Source organism: Drosophila santomea, chromosome 2R (assembly GCF_016746245.2).
Source record: "Drosophila santomea strain STO CAGO 1482 chromosome 2R, Prin_Dsan_1.1, whole genome shotgun sequence".
Lineage (NCBI taxonomy): Eukaryota > Metazoa > Arthropoda > Insecta > Diptera > Drosophilidae > Drosophila > Drosophila santomea.
In genome coordinates this window covers 13842055-13860497 of record NC_053017.2, presented here as the reverse complement: position 1 = coordinate 13860497, position 18443 = coordinate 13842055, and the positions used below count along the sequence as shown (strand labels likewise).

The window sequence follows — 18443 nt, the reverse complement described above, 5'->3', positions numbered from 1 at the left end:
GGTTAAAATGACCCAAACTAAAAGCCACAGCCAAAGCCAAAGCCAAAGCCTCAGCGAAGCCGTGGCACAATGCATATATGCGTTGTCGACGCCATCTCGCTAGCTTTGATTAATGGACTTTTCGTGTTGGCTTCGATTCTGGCGTCCACGGCGTCATAAATAAGCCTAAAAATGCAACAACAGGCAAAAGGTGGAGCACGTCTGTGCGGCGCATATTTATCATTGGTAAACTTTATTCTTTACATTTACATACAACGCGTTAAAATTACTTGTCCAATTGTATTTACTTTAGATATTACAATTTAAGTCCTATTCATATGGATATCGTAGGTGAAGTGCTTGAAAAGTTGAAAATAACTGTTTACACAATAGAATTCTATGTCAATTTTAAACTAATCTGGCTACTATAAGTTACGATTTTGTGTTCCGGCGGAGCGCACGACTGGGAGAGCTAGACGACGTTCGAATTTCGATGAGCTCGTCGTTAAAGACCTATACAATTCGAGCTGACTTGGCTCGTTCCATTGCTTTTGCTAATGCTGATCCTTTCGCCGTTGCTTCTGCTGGTGCTGGAGTTTTTGCTGATTGCTTAGACCGACTGATCTCGCCCTGCTGCTTGGTACACTATAAGGACGGCGGATCGTACTGGAAGCCCGGGTTGTTGAACTTGAAGCGCGCAATCTCAAACTGCAGTGTCTCATATTTGATGTCGGCCAGTCGCTTCAGCTGGTGCGCGATCTGCTGGGCATCGCTGCTGCTCAGCGCGCTCGTCAGCGAACTGGGTTCCCGCTCCAGCTTTGTACTGTGCAGCGGCGGCACGGCCTGCATGTTCGAAATGCAACGCGGCGCGTTTTTAACTGAAACAGATGGAAAAACACACAATGATCAATCAATTAGGTCTTCTCAAGCAGGTGGAATATTTAAAATGTTACTCCAAACGGAAGAAGTTACCTTCGTAGATGATTTGCTCCCTGGGCTGTGTGCGCATCCGCTTGACGGGCAGCTCGCCGTTGATAAGCTTATTGCCGGAGGAGGCCGTTCCCGGATTGATGACGGCGGCAGCGGGCCTGCGGGATGTGACATACTCGACGGCGTGCGGCTGTACCGTTTGAGGTTCCTCCTCGACGTGCTCAAAGGATGTGTTATCTACGACAATGGTGCGATACGTGCCACCGCCCGTATTGACCGCCGTTGTGGATGCGGTAATGCCGGCCTCCGCCAGATTCTCCTCCAGCATGTCCTCGTGATCGACATGCTCCTCCACCATTTCCTCTTCGTCCACCTCATCGTTGATGGCCTCCTCCACGGCGGCCTGCAGTTCCTTTTGAAATGCCGCCGAAGTACGCTGGCCCAATTCCTCCATCTCGTCGTCGTGCTCATCCTTTTCGGACTTTAAATTGAGCATCGATTCGCCGCCGGTGGTGGGCACCTTGCCAAAGAGATCCAACGCGCGCGTCTCCACGGAGGTCATCGAGATGTCCTTTTCCGTGGACAACAGACTGCGTCTGTACTTGCAGCGAGTGGTGTTCTTCCAGTCATTTAGGCGCTGTTTGTGAAGGAGCATATTCGGGATTAGAGCAAAACATTTCGGGTATGTGGTGATTGTCGTACCTTGCGCCACTCCTCCGGCGTCAGTGTGGGTCCGGAGCTGCACTTGTTTAGCCGGTCGGAGAGCTCCTTCCACTTTTTGGTCAAGTAGTTCAGGTCATAATCGCGCGGCACTCGTCCGGTGGCGAAAATTGGGTCGCTCTCCATCATGTCGATGTACATTTGGTACTGCTCCGAGGAGGTGCGTTTCTTGCGGCGGTCCATCTTGCCGTTCATCCGGGTATCCTTGCTCTGTGCCTGTGTGCTCGATGCCGTGTTAAAATTGCTGGCAAAAGCCTTCAAATGCAAATCGACGCCACCAAGCGATGCAAAGTGTTCACAAACAATTACAGGCGTTTGGGATTTTCTAGTTGAATTTGGCTGCTGTCAGCGCAGGGTTGTATTCGGCGCGCCAGTGGTGCGCATCTGGCGGGAAGGGATTATGCACGCGATAGTTATAGCTAGATGTGCAAGAATGTAAATAAATTACCCAAAGACTAAAAACATAACTTTTCTGTATTATTTTTGTATTTAAACATATGCCTGTGAACGTATTTACTTTTTCTAAGGAGAAACAATGATTCGTCACAATATTTATTAGCGGTTTCATAAAATTCAATAATACATTTCAAAAAATATGTGCGAAAAGTAAACATCTTTACTTTTTCTAATGAGAAACAATGATTCGTCACAATATTTATTAGCGGTTTCATAAAATTCAATAATACATTTCAAAAAATATGTGCGAAAAGTATTTCGTCGAACGATATGCATAACAACAGCCTTAAGAACGACTAATTGGTATAACGTACACACCACTCAAGAATTAGTTTGTTGCACTTTCAACGAATGCGTACTGTACTACACATTGAAAGTTGCTCGACTTTTAGTTCGTGGCGGAATTAACAGGTCCCTCTGAGCTCACATTTTGTAGTGCTCCATGCGCTCCATGGCTAGCGGATCGAACTGGGCTATAATTCCGGAACGTAGTCGAATCCGGGATTGTTGTACTTGAAGCGGGCTATCTTGAAGTGCAGTGAGGCCTCGTGTATGTCCGAAATGCGTTTCAGCTGCTCCTCGATTTTCTTGCCATAGATGACAGACGGTTTTTTTGCGGCGGATTCTTGCGATGTTATATTTGTGACTGAAATCAAGGCTAACTATTTATAAGATATATATAAATATATATACTACTCACCTTCGTAGATGATCTCACTGGCGCCATCAAGCCTAAGCCTTTTCGCGGCACTATGACCATTGATCACCGTGGGGTTGGTTTGCCCGTGGGGCTCTGCTACAAACTCCTGGTACGGCTCCTCCTCCTCCTCCTCCAGCTCATCGAACTCATCGGGCTCCTCATCATCCTGCTCCTCGTGCTCCAGAGGCTCCTCCGCCAGTTCCTGACGGCCCGGGTGTGTTGATACCTCGCGTCCATTCGCCTCTGAGGAGAAAATCAGCAGAGCTCTGTTCTCCAGAGGAGTCATGGCACTGTTCTTGTCATCCGTATTGATGCTGCGTCGGTACTTGGAGCGTGTGCTGTTCTTCCAGTCGTTGAGGCGCTATAAGTGTGGCATACTGTCGGCTTAAACACTCCATCTATTTGCGAATACAACCTACCTTTCGCCATTCCTCAGGTGACAGAGTTGGACCTGTGGGACACTTGTTAAGCAGATCGCTGAGCTCCTTCCACTTTTTACCGTCCTGGGTGCGACTCAGTTTGTTGAGCGACATCAGGGGGTTGTCCTCCATGAAGTCCAGGTATACTTCGTATTGGTAATACGATGTCCGCTTGTTGCGTCGATTCATTTTGCAGCCAAATTTTGACCAACAATTGAAAACAAACAAATTGAAACAGACGCCACAAAAAGGCAATAAAGAAAAGAGCTATCGATAACACTAACAGTTCAGGCTCATCACACGAAATACCAAAACATCATATACCAAACTATTCAAAAAATATCAAAATAAATGTTTGGTTTTCCTTCTTTTAAAAAGAAGTTACTAGACTTTTCAATTTAACTTCGTAAAAAACATGGCTATTTCACAAAATTGTGAAAAACTTCTACGTATAATAAGATCCTAAAATACGTGTAACTCTGAATATTGTAATTCACCTGTAAAACTTTATCTCTGTTAAAGAAAGGGGTCTAGTTTACTGTTGAATTTGAATATTATGTCACTTTTGTAGCGGAGATAAAAACCCTGCCATTCAAATAAAGTCCCGGGAGTAGAACAGCACATACCATATACTTACAATATATTTTCAAAACATTTTCAATTCTTATTTTTATTGAAAAGTAATTCAAAAGTATTTCAACCTCCGTGGTCTGCAGCATTTTGCGATACGCGAAGAACGGTCTTACCATAGTGGACAAAAAAGTCGGGTTTCCTGCATTTTCAGGTGTCTAAATAGCAGCGATATAGTGCGAATTCTGGCCTGAAAATAGTGCTATATCACGGGGCAGACCACTGACCACCAAATAGACCGCAAGGGAATACGGATAATGTGGCCACTGGCCCGGAAAAGGCCGTTGGAAAACGACGCATGAGACCCGAATTGCGAACCAGATGATAGAGTAGCGTGCCAGCGAGAGCGAGCGAGAGAGGGCGAGAGGAGCAGAGAGAGAGAGAGTGAGGAGGGCAGAGTAGACACAAAACTCCGAGCCAAGTTCTCGCCCATTTTCCGGCCGATTTTACAGCCCACATAGCCACTATATAGTCGCCCGAATGGCGGAGGAGAATCCCGGAGGCAATGCCGGCAACGTGCCCGATTCGATAGCGGATGAGGTGGGCGCATCGGTGATTGTGGAGCCGGGATCGGAAGGATCCAATGTCGGAACCCGTACACTTCCGGCTGCGGCCATGAAGTTCGCCGATCTCACCGAGAGCGGCAGTGAGTCGGGCGACAACGAGACCGAGGAGGCCTCTGGAGCCGCAGGTCCGGATAATACTAACGCCACCGGTGAGCCGGGCACCAGTGCATCCGCCACGGAGGAGAATGGAACAGCGGAGCGCTCGTCGCCGCCGCCCAATTGCGCCATCTGCTTGTCCCGCTGCAAGAGGAAGTGCTTCACGGACTCGTGCATGCACCAGTTCTGCTTCAGGTGCCTGTGCGAGTGGAGCAAGGTGAGTAGTCCGCTGGCCAGAGCAAGCATGTAAACAATTATCCAAATCCTAATCCTAATCTAATTACTCTCCATTCCAGATAAAGCCCGAGTGTCCACTGTGCAAGCAGCCCTTCAGGACCATCATACACAATGTCCGCACCCTGGACGACTACGATCGCTATCCGGTGCAGGCCTCATCGCCGGTCCCAACGGAACATCCCTCCCTTCGTTACCACATAGTGAGGCGTCCCAGGTACATGCCGCTGGTGCAGAACCAGGCCGTCATGACCAACGACATTGAGGCGGGCATTGCCGCTGGAAATGCCGGTGAAGAGGTGCTTCCAGCTGCAGAGGTAGCAGCTGGCAGGCACTCGTACAGCCGCTTCGAGCCGTATCGCGTGGAGCTGATGAACTACTACCGGCACGACCAGGATGCAGCCACGTCCGGCTCGTTGAGCCAGCTCTGGCGGCGCTACGTGTACGATAGGAAGCTGTATGCTCTGCCCGTCAGCGACAGCTTGACGGGACACTTTCGAGAGTGGAGCGCCCGTTTTTACAGGTCCGTTTGTATACCCATTACTGCATACTTAGCCATACTGATTTCGATTTGTGATCTTTGGTTATAGAAACAATCCCGCCCAGATGCATCGCCTGATGCCTTGGATACATCGCGACATTATGTGCCTGCTGAGGAATGCCGCACATAGCGTAAACACTGTGATGACGCTGATGAACGACATCCTGCCCATGACCAACATACTAGGTCCCACATTCCGTCGTCGACTGTCTCCGTTCCTCGGCGATCGCACCAGTCACTTCATCCACGAACTATTTAACTTTGCTCGCTCCCCGTTCGACATGATCGGCTACGACCATGTGGTCCAGTATTCGGCACGAGTGGCCGAGGAGGTGGAGGTGGATCTGTTAGACATGGTGGAGACACAGTCCTCGAACGGTGATGATCTGCATTTGGAGGTCGGCGATAGCGATGCGGAGGCCGTAAACGCTGACTTCTCCGCCGATTGGAGCCCCCCAAGGGTGCGCCCGTCGACCAGTGTGATTGTGACCAATCCGGGTGCCACACATTCCTTCAGCGTGACAATGGCCAGTGATGGCAGTGAGCTGCCGGGCATCTCCATACGCCGTACAACCACTTCCAATGTGGGCTCCCAAACGGTGGCCATCAACCTGAGCATGAGACGGCCAGCGGCGGTTGCCAGCGAGGAGGCAGAGGTCATCGAGATTGACGATGGCGATGCGGCTGCAAATGCAGAGGTGGCGGCCATCAATGATGGCAACAATGCCAGCAGGAGGCACGCAGGCGCTACTCTTCCAGTGAGTGCGCACATCGAACTGCAGAGCAGCAGCAGTTCCGGCGACGAGGATGAGTGCGTCTTTGTGCTGGAGCTGAAGCCACCACACCTGCGCACACCCGAGCAGGTGAGCCTCGACTCAAATAGTGACTCCGATGTGGTTTTCGTAAATGAGCAGAACGAAGCTGCGCCGGCAGCAAATGACGACGACCGGGCGACACAATCGCCGGTGGACCCGGCCGCCAGGGATCAGGGCCTGTTTATGGGCCCCAGCACAAGTGGCGCAGCGGCCAACAGAGGCAAGAACTGGAAGCTGGTCATGGCGGAGGCACGTCGTCTCGATCAGTTGCGCACGCTGCGCTCCACGCGTGCGAAGAGATCACGCCAGCGGTCCTCCATGCCTGCACGCAGTGACAGTGGCAGCAGCAACAACAGCAGCTGTAGCAGCTCCTCCTTCCACTTCAGCAGCAGCAGCAATGAGGACAGCAGTGCCAGCAGTACCACCAATTCCGAGCCACCCAAGAAAAAACCACGCAAGCCGGTGCCGAATAGAAAACGTGCTAAGAAAGCATCGAAAGGGAAACGGACATCTCGTAAGCGGAAACCCAAAGACCAGAACATGGAGCCCCAACTGAGCAACGAGCAGCAGGCCATGCTGGAGCTGCAGAGACACGTGGAACAGCAGCAGAAGAGCGAACAGAAGCCCCAGCAGCAACCGGAAAGCAGCAGTGACAGCCCCAGTTCGTCCGATGACGAATCAGGTGGCGATAGCAGCGAGTCGTCTGGTAAGTGGTTTCGGGAAACTAGACATTTCTTATCTGCATGCTGACCGGATCATGCGTCCACGTTGTACGTGTGTATTTCACCACACTATCTGAACCGGAAACAACTAGAGAATGATCTCTAAAACCATTAAAAGAGCATTTATTATCCAATCAGCTGAAATGGTATCACTTCTATGACATATTTACTTTAAGAAATACGTATGAAAGTGTATTAATATTACAAATTTGTTCTCTAGGTCCACCCAACGCGAACAACAACAATTCCAGCAGTGATTCCGATGATGATAGCACTGTAAACCTACAGCTCAGTGCTTTGCGGGCGACACTCAAAGCGGAGGCCACTCTGGAGGATAGGAAGCCACTAAAACTGGAGCTTCAATTGCCCGACGAGGAGCATCAGCAGGCGGCGCCACGCAATGCAGGGAGGACTCCAGCGCCGAGGGAGGATACCGAACCGGGATGCAGTGCACCGAAAAGGCGTCGCAGCTGCAGCCACAGCAATCAGTCCAGTCAGAGCGCCAGTTTGGCCAGCAGTTCGACGGCCACATCGAGTTCGGATCCAATAAATTCGTTTGGCTGGGGCGCAGCGGCTTATTCCGGCGGAGATCCCCTAATGCGTGGCAATCCGGCGATGGAGGAGCACGACATAGCCAACTCCCTAATCGAATTGTCCACTCTGACGCAACCCGTGGAGATCGGACTCTTCAACGAGCACTCTAATTCGGCGGAGAATTCCATAGGCATGCTGCGCAACACCATGTGCGGCAGCCCACAAGCTTTGGCGGCGGATGACGTCAATTTGGATATTTACTTCGATACAGATGCGGATCCGGAGGCCAGCAATGAACGGGATGGCTACTCGCTGGAGGCCGCTATCGATGTGGTTGGAGAAGCAGAGTTGGAAACTGCCGAGGATACAGCCACTGCCACCGAAGAACAAGATGAGGAGGACGATGAGGATGAAGAGCAAGTTGAAGACGACCAGGAAGAGGAGAAAGCTGCGGAGGAGGAAGAGCAGGCGGAGGAAGAGCAAGAGGAGGAGGAGGATGAAGAGGAGGACGATGATAGCGATAACCACGATGAAGAAGAGGAGAATCTGGGGCTGCTGCCGTATCTAGCATAAGCCACAGTCTTTGATTTTCATTTAAGTTAAGCTAGTTTAAGGGAATGTTTAACTGGTTTCCGTCTTGTCTTGTTCCGATTCCTAAAATCCCCGAAAACCCAAATAATAATATTTGTAATTGTAATTGCTATGTAAGTAAGTGCAACTAAAACCAGTAAGTGTAAGCTCAAACTAGATGTATTCTAGGCCTAGGATTGCCATTTTAAGTTGTACATATTTAAACACCAATATCTATCTATATATATATATATAATATCTATTATGTTTACACACCCATCCGCTGCAACATTATTTAAATGTTCTCTCATACACGTAGCCCACCCCCAAATACGCATTCGATATCCCTCTGAAGATCATATCCTTTCCTATCCCCACATCGATTGTAAATGTATTCACGTATGTAGGTTAACCGAAGCTATTACTAATTAACTACAAACGATGACAACTAACTTTGCTGTCGTAGCTTTTAAATCGTAGAACTAGCGCTGATCAATGTATGACGAGGGTGTTAATGTTTTTTGCATAAGTGGGCGTGGCCAGTTATGAAATTTAGTGTACTCAACATACAATGAACAAAGGATATCTGTAATACGAATCAAATACATAATAAATGTAAAGATTAAATGTAAAACATTGCTCTTTTATCTTTTATAACATTTCTTATGGCTGTTCTGGGTGGAACTATTTGTTTTAATATAAAGTTTTCTTCGATTCAAAAGTTTTTTCTATTTCCAATATCTACGATTAGCAGGTTGATTTATCGCATTGTCTGAACAGTCCCCTATTTTCCCTACTTGACATATCGCATCGTGTAGATGCACCTCGAATCGAAACGTGCAACAGAGCCCTTAATTCCGTTGTGCCTGCGCAATAAGCATAACTTTTTCGCTGACTTTCAATTCGAACTGTGCGTGCTGAATTGTTTAAAGAACGATCCAATTGTTTAATTCCCATAAGGTAAATACTATCAAGTTGCATATGTGGCTGGGATTTGGTCATTTGGTGAGCGACAGTAGGCGGTGAAACTATAAAATCCAATTTGTGACTGACAATACCAGGAATTTTCCAGTCACGTCTGAAGTTTCTAGATTTTGTGCGAATTGCATAGTGTGACATTATTGTACGTACCCGGACTGCAGGAAGAATGATGCCACGGCACATGGTCCAGTGGCGCGTCTATGTCTACGCCAATTCGCTATATTCGCTGCCGGATCGCAAGACGAGCGACTTTCGCGGCTGGTCACCCCAATACTTCCGGTGAGTTTGGGCCACCCCATTATTAAAAGGAGGAACATTTAACTTTCAGACTTTCTTTTACAGTCGCAATCCATTCGAGGTCCATAGGGTCATGATGTGGGTGAACCGCGATGTATCGGTGCTGATCAGGAACAGGAAGGCGGACGTGTTCTATCTGTACGAGACCATCAAGAATCTGCTGCCTCGCCTTAGCTTGGACAGCACGCATTTCCGAAAGTCAATGATCCACTTCTTTGGCGCCAAGACGGAGCTCTTCATCCACGAACTGATCAACTTTGCCCGTTCGCCGTACGACGACCTGATGGCCTACGAGTGCAACACCCAGTACAGAGCCTTGTTGAAGGTGGACAATGGTCCCAGTACCTCGTCGCTGTCCAGGGATCGCGAGTTCTTGTCCTCGAGACTGCACAACTTTGTGGACTTCACGCGTCGCATCAACTACGACGATTGCGGTGGCTTCGAAGCGGACCTGGCGCTGGAGAATGAGGATTACGGCGAGCTAGATAATATGATGGTGGAGCGCTATAGCGCTCCATTCCTGATGAAAATGGACGGAAAGGTGGTGACAGCCCGAATTATCCCGAGCTCACAGGCTAATGCATCAAACCAGGGTCAGCTGAATCCACAAACTCAATCCCAGGCCCAGCAAGCGGCGACTCAGCCATCGCAGGCGGTGGCCCAGCCAGCCCAGCAGGCGGCTCAGCAATCCCAGCAGTCGGGACAGCAATTGGGGCATCAGCATGCCTCATCGTCCGCTGGCATGCAACCGTCGCTCGAGGATCTGGAACTCGAGGTGGCCATCGAGCGCAGCATGTTCGAAGGAGCCGCCCAAGGTGCCGGCGGTCAAGGAAGCGATTTAATCCTGGCAAGCGGACGAGTGTTGCGCTTTGCCAATGGCAACACCATTAACCACCGTGCGGTGCGCCATCCCAACGGAAATGGATCTGGCTCCGGTGTCATGAATCCACCACCACCACCACCACTTGCCATTGGCACTTCCTCCGCCGTGCCGAATCATCCAAGAAATGCGTCCACACTCCGTGCTCGCCGCCGCCGGATGCCCAACCAGCGCTAGGAGGGATCCCTAATTACAATAGCCTGTTGCAACATTTTCATCTCATGTATAATACAATCGAGTGCGTCGAGGTCTTTGTCAATGGCCTCTCGAATCACACACACAAACACACACAGCACAAAAAAGGGTTTAAAGGGCATTAAAAATTGATAACGATAACTGGAAAAAAGGATGGCCCATCAATAAGGACATAAGGCCATGTAAAATTGCGTGCCAAATATGCCTTTAGCGCATATTTCCCTTTGTCTTAATTTCGCCTGAAAAGGTAGCAGCAGAACCCCACACCATCCACATCCACATCCCCTGTCACATGGCGCATGAAAAATTGAATTACACGCACTTTTGCGCATAAACGAGGGAGCTAAGATAAAAAAAAAGCAAAAATGTTGAGTGAAAAATGCGGCCGATTTAGGGTTTTCGCTGGAGGAAGGGGCAATGGGCCTGGTGGGTGCGGAGGCGCCCCAGCTGCTTGTGGTAGCAAATTCAGGTCCAGAAAATTGAGTTAAATATTCCCTTTTTTCGGTGCGGCTTACTTGTTTTCTCCTGCTCATTTTTTCTTCGTATTTTTTGTTTTGGGGAAAAAGGTATAATATAATTGTCCTGCCTGCACGGTAATTCAATGCATATTTGATTTTATGATTCCTTCGGCACAAAGAAGCATTAATGCATATCGAATGAGACCCCCGAAATCGAATCGAATCATCATAATTGTCAGGAGGCATAAACTTGCGCATTTAACCGAAGATGAAAAGTATACACTTTTATTGAATTGGCCTTCGTGTGTTACAAAACTCTCTGCATTTTTCAATGTATTATAAGAGCGTTTAATTCCTAAGCTACATTATTGTTGAAATTTAAATTGCTTGAAATTCGATATTATTTCCCAAGCAGTTTACCAGCAAAAGGATTCGACTAACTTCGATTTAAATGGAATATACTAATTCGTTCGCCCAACTCTCGACTGCACAAGGGATAATCCCCGAAATCCAATCGAGTCATTCCACATAGCCAGTGTGAAAAAGTTGAGGCGTCGAGGCGAAGTCAACTGTGGGTGGAAAACTGCATCTTGAAGCTAGTTGTCCAAAGGACTCCATCATCGCCAGGATCTGCGCTTAGCTCTGGAAAAAGTTATCCCTCAGTCTAAATGTCATTAGGGTTTTGTCGGCTGCATTTGCTTGGCTCGACTGACAAACTAATTTGCGTAATGTTGACGAAAAACTTTTTATTTGACTTGCTGACTTGGCCCACAGTCACACAACCCACTTTCCTTGCCATTTTCCTTTTCCTGTTTTTTTTTTGTTTTTTCTTTTGGTGAGCACGACAGGCAAGAAATAAAAGCGAGACGATTCAAAACTTTGCGCCAGTTTGCACTGCATTTTGAGATGTTGAAATGGGGGCGGCCTGGTAATTGTGAGGCTGAAAGCTGAAAGTAGTTTGGTTGCCCGGATTTAAGTTTGAGTTGCAAATTACGCCGCCGACTTGAATTAAACGTTTAACGTTTCAAGATATCACGCATACGCACCGTTGCCTCGCAGGCGCCAAACGAGGGATCTTTAATGTGCATTTCATGTAAATGCCCGGCTCGATCTGCATAAAATATTCATACAAATGCCGCGATTTTGCTGCGATTTTTTGCCGACACCCCAAACGAATTATCGCGCATAAGTGTTTGCTTCCGAGTGTATTTCGCTGTTAGCTGTTCGCTGGCTTATCTCGAATTATGTGCGTGGCGTTGCAAAATTAAAATAATATCCTTATTCGCCGCGGCGAGCAATTAATCAAGACCACCACCACTGACTGATAGGCGGTGCGGTGCGGCAGTTATGAGTTCTCATTTGGGCCCAATGCTTTTGCCCAAGTTTTGATTTACGGACATCCTCCGGCCACCTGTCGCCCCTTTGGATCGCCGCACTTGCTAACCCATCGTGCCACTCGATATCCCGCTGCAATGTGCCACAATCGGTATCATTCTTGTCTTGCCTTGGATTTCCGCAAGCGATGTCCTTCCGTGGATGCTGATTTTGCACTGGAGAAAAAGTGGCAAAGCTGCTTCATGACTTCCAGCTATTACTAGGGTTATTGAGAAAAGGGAATAAGTTAAATGTTTTAACTTATATGATTTTCACTATGATGAAGATTGCATGAATTTTGTATTTTAATAGGTAGATTTAATCGACTTTGGTAAGATTGAATAGGATAGGATTTAATCTTAGTTACTTTGGTATTTCCTGTTTGTATATTGAATATTTACCCTCTATGCTTACCTGCTGAATGATTATACTATCTCATATTTTACCAATGTGTTGTTATGTTTAGTGCATATTTATGGCAGTGCATTCGGCATTTGCCAACGTTAATATGTTGGCACAGCTCGAAGGCACGGCTTTCGATTCGCGTCGAGTTTCCATTACATTGCAGCGGAAGCCGGATGTTGAAATTGTTGAGGTTTCTCCTCCAGCGTGCACAAGTGTTTGTGTGTGTGTGTGTGTATGAGTGGGGGTGTGTGCGTGAGTGGGGGAGTAAGCTGCTTAGGAAAACTGCTGGGAAGGCTGGCTGGCGATGTTGAGGAAATTGCCAGGAATACCATGGCTACCGCGAAGCTATTCGAAATCGAATCCGGACGCAAACACGAAACCCAATCGCGCTGCTTTCTTTAAATGCTCAATCAAAAACTTCTCACGGATTCTTGGGAAATGATTCGATTTTTGCGCAATTGTCGCAGCTTAACTCTTAAGCAGCGACTCCCTCGATTACGTATGCGATTTGAAGTGGAAAAGCCATAAACAGGCATCACTTTTCAATAAACACGCATACTTTGCATATTTGGCTATGATTCAGCACTAAAATAACGTTTGCAATCTCCGTTTAAAGAGCTCTTTATTTGCTCGTTGAATTGCTTAAATAAATATAGTAAAATCCGCTGGAAAATCATTTTTCATTTTCTTGGGGTAAATAAATATTAATACGCAGCGAATTAAATGCTGCATTTTTGGCAAGCAGCAATATTTTCCTTTTAAATACTGATAATATGAAATTTAAAACTCCAAATGGAAAATGGTTTTTTGAGCTCCACTTGTTGGCTTTTTTCTATGCAGAGAGTTGTGCATTAAAGCCTACTTAAATGACACGCTTAAATAAATATAATAATTTTTTAAATGAGCGATTTTCCGATATTTTACTTTGCGTTTGCCTGTTGCGTGACTTTATATATTCGTGTTTATTCCTTCACGCTGCCGCTGACTTTCCACTTTCTTGGCTGGGAAAATGCGTGTGTCATAAATCTACTCCCGCGCCTTTCGCTTAAAATCAAGCTATTTATCACAAGGCGGCGAGGACGACGTCATGCTGCTGCGGTGGCAGCCAGGACACAAGGATACAAGGCTACAAGGATGCCTGGATGCCTGGATGCCTGGATGGCTGGATTGTGGGCTGGTAAGATGTGGGAATGCCAGAACGCTACGATGCCTTGGTGTGTCGTGGTGCCGCACTCTTATCATCATCGAAGTGAGTTGGGGACGCATATGTTCCGTGGCTGTTGATGCCTCTCCGCAGGATTTGTTATGGGCTTGCCAACGCGGTCCGCTTGCTGAGGTAAAAAGTTGCGGACAACAAACTTTCCATCTTCACGGCTCGACTCTGTGTTCCTCTTTTTGCTACGCTTTTTCGGGCTGCCTGCTGCGTGCGAAGGTGACAAGAATCCGGTAATTTGTGACTCCAAGGTTAAATGTTAATGTTTGCCATTATACAAACATTTGACGTTTTGTTTTGGCAGCAGCAGTAGCAGCAGCAGCAGCAGCAGGCGTGGCAGTTGAAGCAAACGGGTTATAAACACGTGCGACAGTCCAAAAAGTCCACGTTGCGTATACGTTATTTTTTATGCTCCTGCTAATTTGACTGGCGCCAGGTAATAATGCTCCTCCGGCAATGAGTCCCCTGTAGTTTGCTTAGGCTGCCGGCCATAATTTAAAGAAGCCAAACTAAACATGGCCAAGGACAATGTTTACACTTAACTGTTTTTGGCCACCGAACGGAGTTTCGCCAGTCCAAAGACCACGCAGTGGATCCTCGACAGCGTGAACGGAATAGGAGAAAATAATTATATTTTAGGTTCAAATTAGACAAATTGTTATCGGTCAGTAACTGTAATAAATTAATTGTTTATTTTTTTTATTACAAATATACCATGATAGTATTATTATTCGACTTACTGAAGTTTGACCGTACTTGTGGGTTGACCTTTTCGGTTCAGCTTGCGAGAGACTTGAAATGGCTGCTGGGCGACCGTCTTAATGGCAGCTCCGAATGTTGCTAATGTTAATTTAAGAAAATATTCCGACCCGGCCATCTGCGAGTGGATATGTGTATGTGTGTGTGTGTGTGTGTGTGTGTGTGTTGCCTGGAAACACTTGCGGTGCGGCAGCATTTGTGCATTATTATTTGCGGTCAAGTCTTTTGTGGCTTGGCCTTTTAGCATATCCAAACCCCTTTTGAAGCCACAGCAAATGGCATTGCCAGCAGCGGACTAATTAAAGAAATATTCATTTCAAAATACTTGTAGCTCCGCAGGAAATTGCACACCCACACCCGCACACACATTGACACACCGCTTTGGCTTCTCAATATGTGTGTACGTACGTGTGTGGCTGTGTGTTGGTGTGTGTGTGTGGTTGTGTGACGTGCAAGAGGCAATCAATTACGGCGAACCGTTTTGCCAAAAAAAGCGTGTTGCCTACTTTCCGGCGCCCGCGTGTTTGCCAACACAGCAGCACAATTAATTATGTACATTGGGGCCCCTTTTTCCTTTCCTTTTTCCCACCATCACCCCGCCCATTTTCCCGCCCCTTTCCTTGCTGTTTGCCAAAGTCTGTGTTTGTCCACACAGAGGGAAATCAATTGGCAGAATTGCACATAAATTGAGCTAGTCTTTTATAGCATTTAAACAAGTATTCAATTTATTTATGAAGATTTAATTGCGATAATGGGAGCTCATAAATAAATGCAAGCTTTAACAAGTGATTCACTTATCTAAAATTTATTGGCAGCATAAATCGAAAAAAAGACCGCGAAATGGGGAAATAATTTAGGAAATAATTTATGACAGAAATGTTTCGATTTGAATAAAAGTACTACATAACTCCAAATGAATATATAAGAGTTTTGCTGACTTCCTAGGATGATTACTATTAATAACTTTACAAATTACAGACAGTTTAGTTTGAAATTTCTTGCAGTGCGCAAGAAAATATCGCGGAGGATGAGAGTCATCCTTGAGCTTAGACGACAGCATATGCTCATGCATGCCTAATTACGATAAATCCTTGCCCTTGCCCGCTCTCACTTACCAACTTTCACCCCATCCTATGCCTTTCACTTTTGTTTTCCCTTTCCCGCTCTCTCACTTCCTCGCTCGAGAACAAACGCGCCCAAATGAAGTAGGCAGCAACAAGGAAAACGAGAACAACAACAACAACAGCAGCGGCACTTCACAAGGATCATTCGCGTGTGTGTAGGTGTGTGTGTGTGTGTGTTTGCCAGGACTCTTTGCATGTAAGATTGAGTGTAGGCGTTCATAATTATGGCCGTATTTAGAGAAATTGGTTATTATGTGCTTAACGCCATTTGTCTGACTGGAAATAGTTTGTTTTCGGGTGGCCCCCTGCTGTTGGACATATCCTTGTGGAGGTGTGCTTAGCCAGTTTCCTAAGCCGAAATCACTTAGAAAACCCTCAGGCAATTCAGTTTCTATTTCCATATTTCCACATGTAGCCTTGAAGCTTACTCCTATAATAGATTTTTCTCAGAGCGGTAAGTAGTTTAACAAAATGAGCACAAATTTGCAGAATGCGAATTTCACACCAATTCAAGTGTAAAAATTCAACTCAATTATTATTTCGCTGAAAGCTGTAGCTTTAGGTTACAACCAAAAACATGTAACAATAAATGTAAACATGCTTAAGCATATAAAAAATAAATATTATTCAATAAATTAATTCATAGCGAGTTTTAAATCATAAGAGGGATTATTGTGAAAGCGAATCCAACGGCAAAAAAAGGAAAAAATTCCGAGATTTTTAATTTAATCATTCCAGTATTGAATTAAAATTTTAATTCCCCAGGAACTCAAGCTTGATATGTGCTTAAACATGTCATTTAATTTTATGACTTGTATGCTTTGGAGTATCCTTTAAATTGATTAATTATTATTACCAGGCAAGGAGATAAGCTTGGCAGCTCTTTGCTTCTATTTCCTTTGTAAAACTAAATCCTAAGCTCTGCCCCTTTCCAAGGCCATAATCCCTGGCCGATTTCAATTAAACTTTGCTGTGAAATTCCAATCAACTAGCAACTCTTGTGACCACCCTCTTAGTTAGTTGGACTTGGCTAATACTTGAAATTGTCTGCTAATTCGTTATTATTGCTACTTTGCCACGTTGCCACTGCGTTGACTGAATTGGCTGCCCTTTCTTTGGCAATTAGCACAGCGCCTTGTGTTGGGCACTGCCGAAGTGTCCACTGCTCGAGTGGCTTTCACTGGAGGATCCGTATTCCGGATTCCCTGCATACGTGTCCATCAATAATGTGTCCTGGCTGCTGGCTGTTGGCTGTTGGCTCCTGGTCCGCGACCTCATAGCCATGCCATCCGTCAATTGGCCATCCATCAGTTCTAATTAATCATGCTCGGGCCTAATGAGTTGCTCTCAAATATGCTGGGAATGAATGGATGCCACTATTTCGGACGCGCCGCTAATGGAAATGGGTCTTAACTCGTGCTATACAATTGTCGCCGTTCCGATAGCCTTGTTGCATTGTTCACAATGCAATGTCCGCAATACGCAACTTCAATTTCACGGGAACCAGCAACTGCGCACAAATCCAGCGGTGATTTCTTGCACACGAAAAAATCCTTAATTAATTCTAGGAAAACCGATTGTTAATTGTAAACTAAAATTAATTTAATTTAATTTAATACGAAATTTTTACTTTACATGGAAAAATCCTTTATTAGTTCTAGGAAAACTGATTGTTAAAGTATATAATCGAAAATTGTTAATTCATAATAAAAAGAAATGGGTACTTTACGTGGAAAAATCCTTAATTAGTTCTAGGAAAACAGATTGTCAAAGTAAATAATCGAAAATCGTTAATTCTTAATAAAAAAAAAGTTTACTTTACTATTAGTAAAGTTTCTAATAGGAGCTCTTTAAATATTTATGCGCGCTTTCTGTAGGAAAGTACCTTTTCACAACTTATCATGTATGTTATCTATCTTCCAAAATAAAAATGATTTCCACTGTGCTAGCTTTTTCTCAGCGTGTAGTAGAGAATATAGCTATGATCAATGGGGACTGACCTAGAGTCCGTCAACAACTTGAGCTGCCTTGGCGAACGTGTTGACATCTTTGTTTTGGCCCGCTCATAATTCGCATTTTTTCGGTTTGTTTTTGTTTTGACTGCGGCTGCCGCTGCGGCTTTGTTTCAGCTCGCTATTTTTTCCGAAAATGTATTAACGGCCAACCCGATTCATCAGCCTATTGACAGAGATGTCATGTGGGACAAGCAAATGACCGGACAAAAGACCGAATGTCTGGCGAGAATGGCAAAATGCTGACCAATTATACTGCATGCGATAACAGAGGGGAATTATGTATTTATAGAACACTAAGAATACTAAGCGTGTACTTAGCTACATATATTCAAGAACTTTATGCTTTAAGACATACATTATGATGTATATGTAAAAGCAACGTTCAATATAACTAGTTGATCATAACTAGTTGAATATAACGAGTTGAATATACATAGTTGAATATAACTAGTTGAATATACTTAGTTGAATATAACTAGTTAAATATAACAAGTTGCATATGTATTGATGCATACCTTTCTATAATTTAATCACTTCTCTTTCTTTTAACACTTTTAATTAGTCTGTATTTCATAACTACATAAAACTCGCGTGATATTTGCTAAGACATCAATTTCCTTTTTCTATATAAGTATCAATAAACGCCTTTAATTTCTAAAAATATTTAAGAAAAGTCGAAAATGAATCATTCCGCCATTGAAGTGCGTGGGCGTCGATCTTTTTCTCAGCATTTCTTTCCGCTGGACTAAGGAAAAGTGAAAATCGTACTCTAATAACTGCGAAATAAGCCAGAACAATAACAGGTAAGAGTACGTATACGTATTAAACAA

The 18443-nt window shown here is 45.5% G+C and overlaps 4 protein-coding genes across 5 annotated transcripts; 2 read left to right on the top strand and 2 right to left on the bottom strand.

Annotated features, from left to right (window-relative positions):
* Positions 1–265: 265 nt before the first annotated feature.
* Positions 266–1965, bottom strand: LOC120446052. Its single transcript, XM_039626827.2, has 3 exons — positions 1612–1965; positions 952–1546; positions 266–857 (listed from the first exon to the last, which is right to left on the bottom strand). The coding sequence occupies exons 1-3, from the start codon at positions 1822–1824 to the stop codon at positions 625–627; spliced, it is 1041 nt and encodes a 346-aa protein (XP_039482761.1). The 5' UTR covers positions 1825–1965; the 3' UTR covers positions 266–624.
* Positions 1966–2168: 203 nt separating this feature from the next.
* LOC120446053 lies at positions 2169–3479 on the bottom strand. 2 transcript variants are annotated; one of them, XM_039626828.2, is made up of 3 exons: positions 3205–3479; positions 2786–3146; positions 2169–2743 (listed from the first exon to the last, which is right to left on the bottom strand). In XM_039626828.2, the coding sequence occupies exons 1-3, from the start codon at positions 3391–3393 to the stop codon at positions 2559–2561; spliced, it is 735 nt and encodes a 244-aa protein (XP_039482762.1). In that variant the 5' UTR covers positions 3394–3479; the 3' UTR covers positions 2169–2558. The 2 variants fall into 2 exon arrangements, with proteins under 2 accessions (XP_039482762.1, XP_039482764.1); XM_039626830.2 differs by having other exon boundaries at positions 2169–2731; positions 3205–3476.
* A 328-nt stretch (positions 3480–3807) lies between these two features.
* Positions 3808–8546, top strand: LOC120445366 (E3 ubiquitin-protein ligase Topors). Its single transcript, XM_039625739.2, has 4 exons — positions 3808–4713; positions 4793–5253; positions 5321–6792; positions 7029–8546. The coding sequence occupies exons 1-4, from the start codon at positions 4315–4317 to the stop codon at positions 7913–7915; spliced, it is 3219 nt and encodes a 1072-aa protein (XP_039481673.1). The 5' UTR covers positions 3808–4314; the 3' UTR covers positions 7916–8546.
* Positions 8547–8763: 217 nt separating this feature from the next.
* On the top strand, positions 8764–10601 carry LOC120446811. Its single transcript, XM_039627973.2, has 3 exons — positions 8764–8872; positions 8985–9172; positions 9236–10601. Exons 2-3 carry the CDS (start codon positions 9060–9062, stop codon positions 10245–10247), a joined length of 1125 nt encoding a protein of 374 aa, XP_039483907.1. The 5' UTR covers positions 8764–8872; positions 8985–9059; the 3' UTR covers positions 10248–10601.
* The last annotated feature ends 7842 nt before the right edge of the window (positions 10602–18443 follow it).

Excerpts from the sequence above, each read along its gene's own strand:
- LOC120446811 (XM_039627973.2), top strand. The coding sequence starts at position 9,060 with ATGATGCCACGGCACATGGTCCAGTGGCGCGTCTATGTCTACGCCAAT. Across the intron at positions 9,173-9,235 it reads TGGTCACCCCAATACTTCCG|TCGCAATCCATTCGAGGTCC; the intron begins GTGAGTTTGGGC and ends TTTCTTTTACAG.
- LOC120446053 (XM_039626828.2), bottom strand. The coding sequence starts at position 3,393 with ATGAATCGACGCAACAAGCGGACATCGTATTACCAATACGAAGTATAC. Across the intron at positions 3,147-3,204 it reads CACCTGAGGAATGGCGAAAG|CGCCTCAACGACTGGAAGAA; the intron begins GTAGGTTGTATT and ends CCACACTTATAG. Across the intron at positions 2,744-2,785 it reads CAGTGAGATCATCTACGAAG|CCTTGATTTCAGTCACAAAT; the intron begins GTGAGTAGTATA and ends ATAAATAGTTAG.
- LOC120445366 (XM_039625739.2), top strand. The coding sequence starts at position 4,315 with ATGGCGGAGGAGAATCCCGGAGGCAATGCCGGCAACGTGCCCGATTCG. Across the intron at positions 4,714-4,792 it reads GCCTGTGCGAGTGGAGCAAG|ATAAAGCCCGAGTGTCCACT; the intron begins GTGAGTAGTCCG and ends TCTCCATTCCAG. Across the intron at positions 5,254-5,320 it reads TGGAGCGCCCGTTTTTACAG|AAACAATCCCGCCCAGATGC; the intron begins GTCCGTTTGTAT and ends CTTTGGTTATAG.
- LOC120446052 (XM_039626827.2), bottom strand. The coding sequence starts at position 1,824 with ATGAACGGCAAGATGGACCGCCGCAAGAAACGCACCTCCTCGGAGCAG. Across the intron at positions 1,547-1,611 it reads CGCCGGAGGAGTGGCGCAAG|CGCCTAAATGACTGGAAGAA; the intron begins GTACGACAATCA and ends CTTCACAAACAG. Across the intron at positions 858-951 it reads GGAGCAAATCATCTACGAAG|TTAAAAACGCGCCGCGTTGC; the intron begins GTAACTTCTTCC and ends CATCTGTTTCAG.